Source organism: Dipodomys merriami, unplaced genomic scaffold, assembly GCF_024711535.1.
Source record: "Dipodomys merriami isolate MVZ:Mamm:240054 unplaced genomic scaffold, mDipMer1.0.p SCAF_11, whole genome shotgun sequence".
NCBI classification, from domain to species: Eukaryota; Metazoa; Chordata; class Mammalia; order Rodentia; family Heteromyidae; genus Dipodomys; species Dipodomys merriami.
Window position 1 is genome coordinate 20,677,853 of NW_027202382.1, and position 15,993 is coordinate 20,693,845.

General features: G+C 41.5%; 1 protein-coding gene and 1 long non-coding RNA gene across 3 annotated transcripts in view; one reads left to right on the plus strand and one right to left on the minus strand.

The window, feature by feature from the left end:
* Grin3a (glutamate ionotropic receptor NMDA type subunit 3A) overlaps positions 1-15,993 on the minus strand; it is a 146,204-nt gene that overhangs the window by 16,114 nt on the left and 114,097 nt on the right. Inside the window, exon 6 of the mRNA XM_070010951.1 lies at positions 15,115-15,266. Within this exon, the coding sequence (XP_069867052.1) occupies positions 15,115-15,266 (152 nt within the window). The remainder of the gene's footprint in view (positions 1-15,114; positions 15,267-15,993) is intronic.
* LOC138819467 (uncharacterized) overlaps positions 3,448-15,993 on the plus strand; it is a 125,935-nt gene continuing 113,389 nt past the window's right edge. For both annotated transcript variants that reach the window (XR_011369447.1, XR_011369449.1), the window contains exon 1: positions 3,448-3,548. This is a non-coding gene — a long non-coding RNA (uncharacterized lncRNA). The remainder of the gene's footprint in view (positions 3,549-15,993) is intronic.

Consider the following 15,993-nt stretch of genomic DNA (forward strand, 5'->3'; position numbering starts at 1 on the left):
ACTCAGAGAGATGAATAAGGTGTAGCTTTAGCACAAAGCTTTTAAATTTGCAGTTCAGCAGAAATTGTATTATGAGAGGTATGAAATCTGTGTTAAATGCCATCAGCTATTCGGGTCTGTTATCTTTCTAGAGCACAAAGAACTTCCTAGACTCTAGGCCCCAGAGAAGCTCTGTGTTATTTTTCCCCATCCCCCAAGGGGGCTAATACATATACCGTTCAGTTTTATGAAGATTAAAATTGAGAATAGTCAATATAAATTATTGTCATTGTTATTGTTACTAATTTTATTTCTATCTGCTGTGTAGCAGTTTCTATTTTTCTTTTTCTTTTGGTGTGTATATAGTACTGGGGCTTGAACTCATGACCTGGATGTTGTCCCTTAGGGTTTTTTTTCCCTCAAGGCAGGTGCTCTACCGCTTGAGCCACAATTCTACTTCCTGGCTTTTTGGTGGTATAATCAGAGATAAGAGTCTCATAGACTTTCCTGCCCAAGCTGGCTTTGAACCACTATCCTCAGCTAGGATGACAGGGGTGAGTCACTGGCAATAGCCTTAGATGTGAAATCGCAAAGCCAGAAGATCTGTCAGAGTCCTTGGATAGATATCCTTACATTCTGCTGCCAAGTACTTTAGCCGCAGTTTACACCTGTTTGAGCACTGATTGTGGATTCTCTATCTCAGCTGTGAGAACCCAGACAATGGAGATTCTGTGCCCATCCGGCACTCTCCCCATCCTTCTCCTGGGTAATTTCTTGATGGTCATGACTTTGAAAGGAGTCACGAGGATAGAAATTCTTAGTGAGCTGTGGTCCTCTCTGCAGTGTATTACTAGGAAGCAGTAAGAGGTAATAAGAGAGCATGGGGATTAAATATACTTTGTTCGAATCTCAACTCTGCCCCTTATTAGAGACAAGCCCCTAGGGGAGGCCACTAGTCTGCCAGCCTCTGTTCCTTAACTGCAAAATGTGACAATAAGCGCACTTGCATTATCTGCTGCATGTGACTGTTAGGTGTGACAGATGTAGTGTCTACAGCCATGTGTCGTAGAAGGAGAAATATTGTACAGACACTGCCCGGAAGATGGTGCTACTCCGTTCCATCACTTGTAGTGTACAGAAAGCAGAGTTTTATTCCTGAACTGTGCAGAATGAAACATTATGCTAGAGGTACGGCCAGTGGGAGCTTGAGTTTCCCATTGCTCTCTATTTCATAAACGGCATAGTCCAGCAGTAGTAAGGGACCCAGCTTGGTTGTATTCCAGCTCGGTTGTTTCCCTAGCCATTCTTTTCATTCACGGAAAGCACTGTGTGTTAGTCTGTCGTTTGTCAGTGTGGAGCGGACTGTAGGAATTTACTGTAGTAAGGGACCAGGTGGATGGATGGATGTGGAAGAAACAAACCAGAAGCACTCCTGTCAGCAAGACATTATTTGTTTTCCCCCTCAAGGATTTTCTGATGAAGAGCTGTGAGATGGTCAAAAGAACTGATGGTCAAAAGAACTGATAGTAAGAAATCAAACTATCGGAATTGGAAGTGATGAGAGTCGAGGGTCCAATTCAACTTCCTCTTTCCAAGAGAATAAGTTGTCTGAGTAAGGTATACGACCATTGTTGAGGCTTACTGGGCAACCCTACCCTCCAGCCAGAAGTTCTCTCCTCATGGGGGTACATCTCATTGCACCAATAGTGACTCCAATATAGTCCATGGAGCCACTCAATCCCAAGTTTAAAGTACTTACAAAGCATGTGAACTAGTGCCAGCACACAGTAGGTCTCCACTGTTTTAATTGTGTCTCCTTTTCCCATCCCTACTTTTTGTTTTGTGCCAGCACTAGGGCTTGAACTAAAGGCCTGGATACTGTCCCTTAGCTGTTTCCATTAAGACTGGTATGCTACCATTTAAGCCACACCTCCTACTCCAGCCTTTTGTTGGTTAATTGGAGCCTCCTAGATTTCCTGCCTGAGCTGGCTTCTAACTACAATCCTCAGATTTCAGCCTCCTAAAGTAGGATTAGAGGTGTAAGCTACTGGTGTCTGGTGCCTTTCCTACTTCTTTATTTGCTTTCTCTGAAGCAGAAATTTGACTCTGGCTACATGTGCTTTATCTTCTTTGCAGGAGAGGAAACTTGCTTCAAGTTTAAATACATTCATTGGACAAATACAGATGTAGTACCCCCTCGATGCCAAAGCTCCGTGCCAGATAGTGGCCTTTACTGTGGCGATAAAAGCAGAGGAGTTGGGCTGGGAATATGGCTCAGTGGTAGAGCGCTTGCCTTGCAAGGATGAGGCCCTGGGTTCAATTCCTCAGCACCACATAAGCAAAAAGAAAAAAGCCAGAAGTGGTGCTGTGGCTCAAGTGGTAGAGCGCTAGCCTTGAGCTGAAGAGCTGAGGGACAGTGCTCAGGCCCAGAGTTCAGGCACCACAACCGGAACCAAAAAAAAAAAAACAAAAAAACAAAAAAACATAGGAGTTGGAGAAATAAGAGTTTTGCCATCGAGAAATGTAGTTTAATAAGCATTATTACGCCAGTCATTTGGTCTTTTATGTTCATCATGTATATTTAAAAGGATTAGGAAAAAGACGACTGACTTCCTCTTGTAATTCTGGGATGGTGTTTAATGGGGGTTTTGAAGTGTGTAATTTTAAATCAAAGTTTTGCTGTCTAACAACTCTGTGACCTCAGGCAGAATTAATTATCAGAGTCACTGCTCCTTTGTAACACAAGGGAAACTATTGGGAACTCGGCCTCCTTTCACAGATTAAATGAGATAGGATAGTAAAGAAATAAGGCTCTATGCCTCATACACAGTAGGCACAAAAATAGCAGCAGTGATTATCCTGGCCTACTTTAGGCTTGCCTGGAAACTCTAGCAGAACTGTTTTTGTAGAAACCCATGCACAGGGGATACTGTCAACCTTCATTTTGCTTCTTAACAATGCTGCTTGGGCATGTACTAGGTGAGAGACCCATTGGCAGGGAACCAAATTTCCATAGTTTCCCAATACAGATAACTTCTCCGAGGTCCTATATGATGGTGTTTTACAATTTTGTTGGAGAGAAGAACATTAACCAACTTAGTATGCAGATCCAGGCCTGTACAGGAGTCTGTGATGATAATTCCAGGTGGGAGGTGCTGGGAAAGTTTGCATAATGGGAAATCTTCACTAGGATAAAGTAGTACTTGAACCAAAATCTCAGGAAGTAGGAGAAATTAACTAGGTATTCTAGAAAGAGGGGAGTGAATGTTCATGGCAGAGGAAATGCCACATGATTCTGAAGACCCCAAGACCCATGTATTAAAGACTTAGTCTTCCAGCTGGCGCAAATGGAGAGGTGCTGGAATCTATTTGAGGTGGTCCTGGTGGATGGTCTTCTGGTCACTGGGTCTTGAATGGTATGGTAGGATCATAATGCCTTCCTCTTTTCTTTTCCTTCATCCTAGACATAAACTGAGCAGCTTTGCTTGGCCATGCATTCTGGGTCATGATATGTCATCTTGCCAGAGGTCCCCAAAGAATGAGACCAATCTATCAAAACCTCCAAAACTGTGAGTCAAGATCAACCTTTTCTCTTAATAATTTTCTCATTTCAGATCATTGGTTATAGTAATGGAAAGCTGATGAACAACTTCACTTGCCACTAGGTAAATACAATCTCTTCCTTCACCATCAAAGGTCGTGCTCTCAGTGTGCACTTCTACCTTCACATGGCAGTAATTTTATAAGGACACCCATGATATTGTATTTGGAGCCTATCTTACTATAGTATCAAATAGTGCTAGCTAATCACATTTGCCAGGATTCTGTATACAAATGAGACCACACTTTGAGGTACTGAGGTTAAGACTTCAGGAGCTCAATGTATTTTTGGGGACCACAAGCCCATAACACTAGACCTGAGATATAGTTGTCTAGAAGGGTAGAGGGCAGAAGCAAATGTAAGACCCCTAGCTGACTAGCACTGGGCTTAGATGTTGTAGTAAGCCACCCTTAGGATTCAGTCATAAGCTCCCTTCCTTCCCCAAATACTCTGAAATATAACTCCCACTTCGCATTTGGAGGACGTATCCTTAGAAACCCAGGAGAACAGATCCAGGCTACTTCTCACATTCTTAGATTTGGTTAAATGACGTTTATGTGAGACAAAAACCTGGCTTTTCTGGTTATTTTGCAATTGCTCATTTCAGAGACACACCACTAGATGGCAGTCTTCCCTCACGTGAATGCCCTGGTTTCTTCAACCAGGAATCTTCAGGGCCTGGGCATTACCTAGGGCAGGGATTGGGAGGAGGAGCCACATTGCTGTGATTCCCATACACTTCCGTGAAGGCAGTCTGAAAAATGAGGGAAGAAAAAGGCGGCCTCACAACACTCTAGTCAGTTTGAGCAATATTCATACCTTCCAGTTGCATAGTACATTGCATTTCATAAATATTCATGAGTTCACTGAATTTAGCCCAGAAGAGAAAAGCAAGAAATATTGGCAATATGTGGTCATGGGTGTAATTTATGCCAAAGCAGTTTTTACTTCAGTGAGATCTGTTTACTGACATTAGCAAATGGTGAATGGGACACTTACTGGATTAGGTTTCTGCGGGTCAGAATTCAAATTTCAATCATTTCTGGAGAAGCAGCCTTAACTTGGCATTGACATTGGGGTGGGGAGAGCCTGATTCAGAAATTTTCAGGTCCCAACCTGCCCACAGAACCACAGGACCCCGAAATGCCAGTGGGGATACATAGTAGTCAGCATTTTTTTCTTCCTCTCTAAAGATCTGTTTTAAGGGTCACCTAATGGTTTGTGTAAGCCCCCTTCAAATTTCTCCACTCAAACCCAGATGCTGAATTGTCAGAAATCAAAAACACACCCTATAAAAACAGTGGATCCATCCCGTGGGGGTGAAGTTCAAGGCCCTTTTGTAAAGTGGAAATTGTAGAGTCAAGGATTTCTCAAGTCCTTCCTCCAGAGTCCTTCCATGATGTAACATAAGAAAGGAAGAAGTGAAGAAAGTTTATGTGGGAATGATCGGATGCATGTCATGAGATACTCTTGATTTTTTTTTTTTTTTGGTGATTTGTGAATTGGGGCCAAGAGGGATGATAAGACTCTGGTAAGCTGTTATTCTTAACCAGTGAGCTTTCATCTTTGTGTGTTGGGGTATATTCTGGGAAGGCGGGAGCTTTTGTTCAGTCACATTTTCATCAAGAGTTTTATGAATAGAGCTTGCATTTTGAAACAGGTCTATTGGTACCCTTGGTGTGAGAGGCTGAGGGGAGCATTATAGAATTTTAGATGTTGCTGGTTTTCCCAGTCACACAGTAGTGGGCTGGGAGTCAATCTGGCTAGGGCTTCTTATTCCAGATTGTATTTCATATGAAAGCTAGAAAAGATGTGTCTGCCCTTGAGGAGGAACTAAATAGGCTACCAGGAAGAATGCAGGGAGAGTTAGAGGCCTGCAATTGACAGTGGTCCACCTATGGCTGCAAACCCACCGAATCCAGGAAGGTGGCCACATACAGTTTTAGAGTCCCCAGGACATGCATGATGGCGTGCGGTGCCCTTAGAAGGCAGAGATAAATTTAATTGTCTATGATTTCGTGTCTTGCCTATATTTTGCACGGGGGACTCCTTTCCCTGTAGGGGGTCACCTCCTCCAGGAAGCTCTTTCTGCTTTATCTGAGCGAATCGTGCTCTCATTTATGTTGCTGTTCTACCTTCTATTTTTCCTCTATTGCCTCTGTGGTGGCCTGGACCCAGGGGCTTGTTCACAGGTCTGTCTCCCTGCCTGGGAGCCCTGGATTCATCTTTGCTCTGGCAAAGATGGGGGCATGCAGACCGATAGGTTTACTACATACTTGCTGAGGGACAGATGATGGGTAAGTGAATGAATAAATGAATGTATGAATTTTATTCTGGCTGTAAAGTAGTGAGAGGTGAAGCCTTTCTGACATGAGGTTGGCTTCCCTGTCTTCATGCCCACTTCTACTTTACAACCGAAAATGGCCTGAATACAGCTTTGTGTTTCTTCAGATTTCCAGGAAGTACTACCTGGATAGGTTTCATCTGACCTTCTGCTTAGCTTAAATATTAAACTTAATTACTCAGGCTATTCCCAGGGAAGCACTCAGCTGTCAAGGTGGTGTTCGACATATATGCGTTTTCAATTTAAAGCAATCTACAGTCATTAACTTGGCTTGCCTTGCCATAACTTTCGTCAGCGCTGAATAGCAGACAGCAGTATTTTAAATTGGAAAAGGGAAGGGGTAGAGATGAGAGGGGCGGGGAAATATTGAAATGAGACCTCACTGTCAGGAACAGAAAAGAGAGCATTGCAGACCTGCCTGTCTCTCAATACCCTAGTCGTCCCCTTTGAGTTCTTCATACAAATTCATGGTAAACTGGACCGAAAGTCAGTATACAAAGTCTGGTGTGGCTTGGGTTGATCACCTTTGGCTATTAATGTATGTAGTTGATTAAGCCTTCCTTTTCCTCACTCCTAAAACTCAGTAGAGGGAAAAATAGATCTGCTATGAGGAAACTATGTATATATATTTTTTTCTGTGTGAAAAAAATACCGGTAGATTAACAAATATGAGGCACAGGCCCACATCGTAGCAGTAGTTAGAAGCCAGTCTTGGGCAATGGACAGGAATGGGGGCCATGGAATCCTTTGTTCTCTCTGTTTCTGGGTCTGTGCCTTCAGAGAGTTAGGCCAGAACTGTGCAAGAGACTCACAGCCTCCCTTTGCTGGTCTTGTTACCTTTTTTTTTTTTTTTTAAATATTTATGACAAGGAAACAAATTTAGAGATATCAAATGATTTGCCAAAGGTCACACAGTTAGGTTGCAGTAGAATCAAGATAAATATGATAACTTCTAAATCCATACGTGCTATGTGTAATAATATCCATCTTAATGGATATTATTCCATTCTTTACTCCAAGCCAGAAACATAAATCATCATCTCCCTTTGGAAAAGGAAGGAACCCACAGAGGTTAAGCAATTTGTGTTCGTGACAGTTTAATGTGCCTTTTTGATGTGGTTATTTTGATACCAGGGTTATTTTTACTTCTGTATCCATACAGTTCGCCTAAATAACAAGCCATTTAAACTTCACCCTTTAAAATTGCTTCATAATGAACTTAACAGACATTGCCACTCCATCTCTGCCCTACAGTCCCATCCTGTAGGTGGGTAGAGTTCAAGGTTTGGGAGGCCAAGAAGAAGGGACGAATGAAAGGACATGCTGGAGCTGGTGGGCAGGAACGGCTGAGATGCAGGATGAAATAGGTCAGGAAGGGGCCAAGCTGTCTGCTGTGCATTTTCCTAGATAATAGAAATGCTGAGGAGTTTCATCATTTACTTTTGTACTGTTTCAAAATATATTTCTTCTTTTCTCGACCCCATGCAATCACCTTTTTAGTTAAAAGATTACAATTACTCAACCCATTATTTAAAAGGAGATACGCAAAGAGAGGTCTCATATGTCTTACTAACGTCTTACAGACCTAGGGCTGCTTGCTAATCCATGATGTGCTACCTGCTTTCCCTGGCTTGCAAATAACTGATATCACCCCATGCAATCTGGGCTATGGGTTCTGGGATACAGCTTGTATTCACTTCCATATCAAGCGTCTTGCTTCTTTGTTTCCCTTAATACAGAATGACAAACCCATGTCCTCTCCTCTCCCAATTCAATCAGAAGCCCTTGTATCAATTTGGGATGATATGTATAAACTTGAGGCTCAGGGACTTAGAGCTGTCTCTTTATAGTTGTGGTAGAAACAGGGTGATGTGACTCCCAAGATAGACTCCTTCATCAATCCAGTGACCTTGGTTACATTTTCTTCTCCTTCCTGATTAGGGCAAGGTAGGATCTCTCTCTCTCTCTCTGTCTCCGTGTCTGTGACTGTCAGGGTCACTCTGCAGGCTGGACCTATATTTGCAGGTGCAGGAGCTACACCTTCTCAGATGATCAGGTTGTGGACACTTATCTGAAGCTGGCTTATCACTCATTTGCCACAAGAGTCTGTGCCTGATATTTTCCCCTTTCAGGTCCACTCTCTTCCTTTTTCACCCTGCCTTGTGTTCTGGAAATTGACTTCTAGGGACTGCATAGCTAGACTCCCATGCTTTTATATATAGTGGTAGAAGATGGGAGGTGGGTGAGTTGGAGGCTGAGATGGGCTATTTGTTCCTCTTACAAGATCATGCGTGATGGCTGTATCCCTCACCAAATGGCACAGCTCCTAGAAAGCCCCTTTATATACCTTTTTAGGTTCTCAGAAAGGCTCTGTCCTGGGGGACTTCCCTGTTCATACTGGTCATCGTCATCCCTCCTCCTCCTCCTCCTCTTCCTCCTCCTCCTTTTTTTTTTGTCTATCATGGGGCTTGAACTCTAGGCCTAGGTGCTGTCCCTGTGCTCTTCAGCTCAAAGTGAGTACTCTACCACTTGAGCCACAGCACCACTTCTGGTTTCCTGGTGGTTTATTGGAGATAAGAGTCTCATGGATTTTGCTGCCTGGTCTGGCTTTGGACTGTGATCCTCAGATCTCAGCCTCCTGAGTAGCTAGGATTACAGGCACGAGCCACCGGTGCCCAGCCCTGCTGGTTTTCTTAAGCCATCTATTTGCAAAAGTTTTCTTAAAATTCTTCCACGTTTCTTTGCGTATGCTATCTATTCTCTACCAAGAGCACTCTTTTTCTTTCTTGACTGATCTCTTTTAGTTAAAAGGTGAAATTATCCAACACATTATTTAAAGGAGATGTGTAAGAAGAGGTCTCCTCAAATGCTTTAATAATGCCTGGAAGAATTTGGGGGAGCTTGGTAAGAAGATGTGATTTTCTGTCTGCTGTCCCTGGTTTGCAAATAACAGATTTCACAAAACTGTTGCCCTAGAGCTCTTAAATTCACTCAGAGCCTGTAAAAAATGACTTTTTCTTTCTTTCTTTTTTTTTTTTTGCTGAGTCAAAGGGAGATGAAGGAAATTTACACCCTGCCATACATTTTCCCCCATGGAATTGATCGACAATGAGGCCATGGTTGTGCTAGGAGCATTGTAGGAAAATATCAGAGGTCAATTTAACATTCCTCTCTGAAAATTGCCCAAGTCTAGTCTGCAGAATTAGACCTGTAATTTCCTTGGTGACTCTGGGGAGCAGATAAAGCCCTAGATTTTTTTTTTTAATAAATGGATTTATCCTCTAGAGAAACTGCATCTGGACAGCTCTGGGCTTGTAAAGAAAAGAAAGGGTGAATAGATCAAGGTTCTCACAGGAAGCCAAGTATTAATGTCCAATGGCTAGAAATGGAGGACAAGTATCTTTAAGATTTAGTACCAGGTGACCATATACTTCCTTGTCCAAATTAAGACATGTTTCAGATTGGAAGGGGGTATTTAATTTCTCTATGAAAACAAATATAATTTGGATTTCATCCTCCCTCCCTTCCTTCCTTCCTTCCTTCCCTCCTTCCTTCTCTCCTTCTTTCTCTCTATATTCCCCCTTGTTCTTTCATTCTTTTTTTTTTTTTTTTTTGTTTATCATCGGGCTTGAACTTTTGGCCTCGGCACTATCTCTGACCTTTTTGCTCAAGGCTAGTGCTCTACAACTTTGAGCTACAGTGCCACTTCAAGTTCTCTGGTGGTTAATTGGAGATAAGATGTCTCTTGCACTTTCCTGCCCAGGCTGGTTTCAAACCTTGATTCTCAGATCTCAGACCCCTGAGTATCTAGGATTATAGGCATGAACCATCAGGGCCTACAATAACCTGTATTTCTATCTGGAATGTAAAAATGGCATGTAAGATCAGAAGTCAACTGAAGAATGTCTCTTCCTTGAAGGGTGTGGAAAGTACAGCTCATAACATGCCTACTTCTTCAGTACGGGACCCTGTGCCCACCCTCTGATGAAAGCGATAGTGGAGAGACAAGGCAAAATAGGAGGGCCATGTTCATGAAACTATCATCTCATCTGCCACTCTCAAGAGCCACTGAGAGATGAAGGTAAGGCTGAGCTAGATGAGGTGATTTTCCTACACTAAACCAGTGACAGGCTTCAATACAGCTTGTCTAATTACAGAGTCAGCTCTTGTGTCTCTGCACTAACATAGCCTCACACAGTATAATGTGAGGCAAACGGCAATAAAAGCATTAAGAGGCATGTCTTCTTCTTTTGGTCTTTCCTAGAGGAAGTTAAAATTAAAGTTAGGTATAGTCTTCAAGCAAACAATGGCCTTCACAAAGGAGACTCAGCTACTAAACCGAGGATGGGTTTCCTTTGGCTATATTTTATTGGTAGGTTCTGTGAGGATGATTCTGAGATTCTGTCTTAGGATATTCAAGGCAAACGTGCCAGTCCATGCACCAGGTATAGGCACAGCTGTGGAAATGCACGCAGGGAGCCTCCCTGGGAAACAGTTGCTATTGGATAGAAGAGGCCATGACATGGCGCACACCACCATTCCTGAGAAGGAACAGCTCCATGCCTGCTCTTAACACTCGTGCACGCTGGGGTCTTTCTCTCTCTCATCTCTGCACACACATGTGTTTGCAGAACTTCTCCCTTCCTTCAGTATCTAGAGATCCACTTAAGGATATACCTTTCCTACTTGTTTCTTCCCAGCTGAACTGGGGATTGAGTCTAGAGTGTCTCAATCACCACAACTTGATCTAGTAACAGTTTCTAACCCAACACTTCCAACGGACTACATGAAAGACTCTGCAGTGGCCTCTTTTCCAGATTTGACTTATTAAAAATCTTGGTTAACACGATCATCCCAACAGATACAGAAAAAGCATTTGATAAGAGCAACACCCCCTTTAAAAACTCTGGAGAAGGGAGGAATCCATGGAACATTCCTCAATATAATAAAGGCTGTATATGACAAACCCACAACCAGCATTATACTTAATGGTGAAAAGTTAAAAACATTTCTTTAAATTCAGAGGATGAGACAAGGATGTCTGCTTCCTTCACTGCTCTTCAATATTGTATTGGAATTCCTCACCAGATCAATGAGGCAAGAGATAAAAATAAAGGGAATTCAAATAGGGAAAGAAGGAGTAAAACTCTCCCTCTTTGCAGATGACATGATCCTGTATTTAAAGAACACCGTAGACTCCTCTTCCAAGTTAATTAAGCTGATCCAAACTTTGGCAAAGTAGTGGGGTATAAAATTAACCCACAAAATCAGTATTTTTTCTGTATATCACCAATAAGAAGAGTGAGGCTGAAATCAGAAAAGCAGTTCCATTTGTTATAGCCTTAGGAAAAAAATACCTAGGAATTAACTTACCAAAGAGATGAAGGACCTCTATGATCCAAACTTTAAAAATCCCATAGAAGGAAATTAAGGATTTAAGATTTAAGGAATCAGAAAAAGCTCCTGGATTGGATGGATTAACATTGTGAAAATGACAATACTGCCCAAAGATATCTACAAATTCAATGCAATACCCATCAATAGCCCAACAATTTCTTCAATGACACAGAGAAAGCAATCCAAAAATTCATATGGAATAATAGAAGACACCGAATAGCAAATAGCAAAAACAATCATTAACAGGAAGAAGAGTGCTGGAGGAATATTAGTACCAACCTTCAAACTCTAGTACAAAGCTGTACTAATAAAACAGCTTGGTACTGGTACAAGAATAGGCCTCAGGACCTATAGAAGACCCAGAAATAAACCCACAGACCTATAGCCACTTAATATTTGATAAGGGTGCGCAAGGTACAGGATGCAAGAAAGGCAACCTCTTCAATAAATGGTGCTGGCAAAGTTGGCTATACTCGTGCAGAAAACTGAAGATAGATCCTTATATATCACCCTGCCCCAGAATCAACTCCAAATGCATCAAACACTTCAGTGTAAGACCAGATACACTGAAAACATTACAGGAAGTGATAGAAGAACCATTAACCTTCCTTGGCACAGGTTGAAACTTCCTAAGATCCAGAGTCACAACAAATCAAAGACAGACTAGATAAACAGGATTGAATCAAACTGCAGAGTTTCTGCATGGCAAAGGACATAGCTAGCAAGATAAATAGAAAGCCCACAGAATGGAAGATCTTTACTAGCTATGTGTCAGACAAGGGCCTCATAAATATACTCAGAGCTAAAAAAATTAAACCTCCCAAAAAACAAATCCTCAAAGAAACAGCAATCCAGTTAGTAAATGGGCTAAAGAATTAAAGAGAGACTTCACCCAAGACAAATAGGAATGGCCAATACACACATAAAGAGATGTTCAACATCTCTGGCCATAAAAGAAATTCAAATCAAAACAACATTGTGATTCCACCTCACTCTTGTTAAAATGGCCCTTATCAAGAAAACTAACAACAACAGATGCTGGTGAGGATGTGACCAAAAGGAAATGCTACTACACTGTTGGTAGGAGTGTAAACTTGTTCAGCTTCTCTTGAAAGCAGTATGGAGGTTCCTCAAAAGACTAAACATAGAGCTCCCCTATGACCCAGCAATCCCACTCCTGGGCATTTATCCAATTGACCCCAAGCCAGGCCACACTAAAGCCTCCAGGACAACAATGTTTATTGCAGCATTGAGTGCCATAGCCAAGATATGGAATCAACCCAGATGCCCCTCAGTGGATGAATGGATCAAGAAAATGTGGCATACACACACAATGGAATTCCATGCTTCCATCAGAAAGAATGGCATTGGCCCATTCATAAAGAAATGGAAAGACTTGGAAAAAATTATATGAAGCAAAGTAAGCCAGACCCAAAGAAACATAGACTGCATGGTTTCCTTTATTTGTAACAACTAGAATGTGCCTATAAGTCTGTAAACTCAATGGGCAGTAAAAAACAAATAATTACACCTGGACATGATTAATTAGACAGCCATCTAAACACTCACACAGTGAGAACAAAGGAAGGATATTCTTAGAAGAGGATCACAAGGGCTCAATAGCATACAAAATGATGCTTATCGCAATGAACTCTAAGGAATGGAAGTAAGAGTGTTTTATATTGTACTGTTTGCACTTCTTTTTTTTTAAATCTTCTTTTTTTTCTTTCCTTTTTTTCCCTTTGGTTTATTCCCTTTTGTTGCTGTCTTTGATTTCTGTGCCCTTTGTCTTGTATGTAAGTTTATCTGATTAAGAGAGGGGAAAGGAAGCACAGAAACAGTGGGACAGAGAGTGAAACAATTCAGTGAAACCCACTGGGGCCATATAGTGAGATGTCAAACACACACACACACACACACACACACACACACACACACACACACACACACACACATACCAATCACAAAAAAGAGAGAGAATGCTGATAAACCCATATAGGACATTCATAGTGAAACCTCAAGTTTTTGAGAAACACGAGTAATGTTACAGTTTTCCTAGATGGGTATACGCTAACCCAAATGTTAAAAGCATTAGTTGGCTTTCTTCTTCATCTTTATTTATTTTTGTTCTTAGTTGTGGCATTAGAACTCTGGGCCTGGGTGCTGTCCTGGAGATCTTCAGCTCAAGGCTAGTGCTCTACCACTTGAGCCACAGCTCCACTTCTAGCTTTCTGGTGGTTCATTGGTGATAAGTGTCTCATGGACTTTCATACCTGGACTAGCTTTGAACTGCAATCCTCAGCTCTCAGCCTAGGATTACAGGCATGAGCCATCGGCACTCAGCTTCTCTTCCTCTTTTTTAACCATAGTTCTATGTAGTATGTATCACTCTTTCTTCAGGTTTTAGAAGCTGAGGCTCAGAATGGTGGAGCCACAGTGTGGCACTCTCGACTGCACCAAGAGGAAAGTGGCAGGAGAGGGATCTGGGAAGTGGGCTAGAGCTGATATCACAGGGCTTCGAAGCTCAGGTTGACCTTTCAGGTTTTGTCCCATGGACATGGCTGGCCATTATGGCTTCTAGCAGAAGAGTGAACAGCCATGAGGAAAAATCATTAGCAGAAGGCAGGGGCTGAACACAGACCAGTTAGAGCTTCTGTAATTGTCATGGTGAGGGATGACGGCTTGGACTAGATGGATGACAGCAGAAACAATAAATGGCCACACTTGAGATATTTTATAGGGGGAGAAGATACGGCTTGTTGATGGAGGAAAAAGGTGAACATGAGAGGCAGTAAGGATCCCTGATGGCATCCAGAATGAGAAATGAGATGCACACAAGTACCATTACCACGAGGTGAAGCACAGGAGAAGAAGCAGGCCGAGGAGTGCAGATCAAAGCTTTAGTTTCGAAGAAGTGAAATGTGAGCTGCTTGTAGGATATTCAAGAAGAGATGTTAAACAGGAAGGTGGCCATGTGTTCTGGAGATGAGAAAGATCTGGGCTAAGGTAAATGTTTGGAAAGAGAGACTTATTTGGAACCATTTGTTTTCAGATGTGTTTTTTTCATATTTTTTTTAAATGTCAGGATGACCTTGTACTTGGTCATTTGCTCCTCTTTAAAAGTAGTACTTTGGTCTGTGCCTTTGGTTATGCTTTTCAATCTCCAACTGAATCATCTAATTACATTGTAAAGATATAGTATTTCTATGTAGGAAGAAGTAGATTTTTGACCTTTTTTTTTTGCCTTAGGAAAATCACTTAGTACATGTGGTATTAGTTTCTAACATATAAGAGACTGGAATTGGTTATTTTCAGATTTGAAAAACCTTTGATTCTGCTATCTAACAACTGCTAGTTAAGAATTTACTGCTAAATAGTCACTACTAGAAAATGAACAAAATTTTGATTATATTTAAGCACTATTGTGAAACCCACATCATGACCAGCAGTGATCAGTTAAGTCAATTACCGTTCAGGCTAATCCCAGATGCAGTTACTATAGGTTAGCACATCATGTCTTCTGTACTTGTGGATGCAGAAGTTGAGGAAAAGTAGAAATGGAAACTCTGACCCATCTAAACAGAATCACATTTAAATAGAAGGCAAATACGTTTCACTGAACATTCCTCTAGAAATTGGCCCGCTTCAAGCAAATTTAAGAATAATCCAAATACCAAGCAGAGTCCTAGTAAATTAAACTGTTTGAAATATTGATTATGAGGCACCAATAGTAGTATTGCCCCCATGTTCTTCAAGGTAAAGCTCTATAACTTTACCAGAAGTCTTTCCATACCTCAGTGACGGCAAAACTTCTCTTGCCACAGGGAACCACCTTGTACCATTTGTCATGCAGCACATCCATAAACCCATGTGACTTGTACTGACTGATTAGCTCCGATATATTGGAGGTCAGCGGAGAGTTGGGTGGGAGACCAATGCCATAGCCTAGAAGAAAATACAATCCCACATGAGGCTTTCACACTTCCAGAGAGGTGGTCCACCATTGCTTTAGACCTGATAACAAAGGCAGGGTGAATTGATGCTCTCTCCTTCAAAGGACTCAAAGATGTTCTTCCATATGTTTATCCTTAGATCAGCTTCATCTCTGAGTGATGAGACTGATCTGGAAGGGAGAGAGATTGGCTATCTTCTACTCTTCCCTCTCTTGGAAGCAATCTTTGAGATCGTTGCAAGGGCTGAGAGTCCCTCTCTATCTCTCTCTATGAATCCATCCTTTGGGTGTTAAGTACACAAAATTAATCATAATCTTTTATGTTATTCTCTTGTCATTGTTAATGACACCCTTGTGAATTTTTGATTTACTTTTGGATAATGTAATAAGACCCTGTGAACATATAAGCATGAGAAATAAAACATCCACAAAAATTAACAATAACTTCCTTTTATCAGAAGAGTCATATGTGAAATAGTGAAGACAAGGGTCAATACATCATTTATACCTTGAATAATGGAATGAAGATTGATTCAGTTGCTTTGGAAAACAATTTGATATTACCTTGTAGAACTGAATATATGTATTAAGACCAATTCTGCTCCTAATTCTGCTCCTAATACAATTCCAAACAACTCCTCCACAAGCACATCACTATACATGGTCAAGAAAGTTTTGAGAGAAATTGTTTGTAATCCCTCAAACTGGAAACAACTCGAA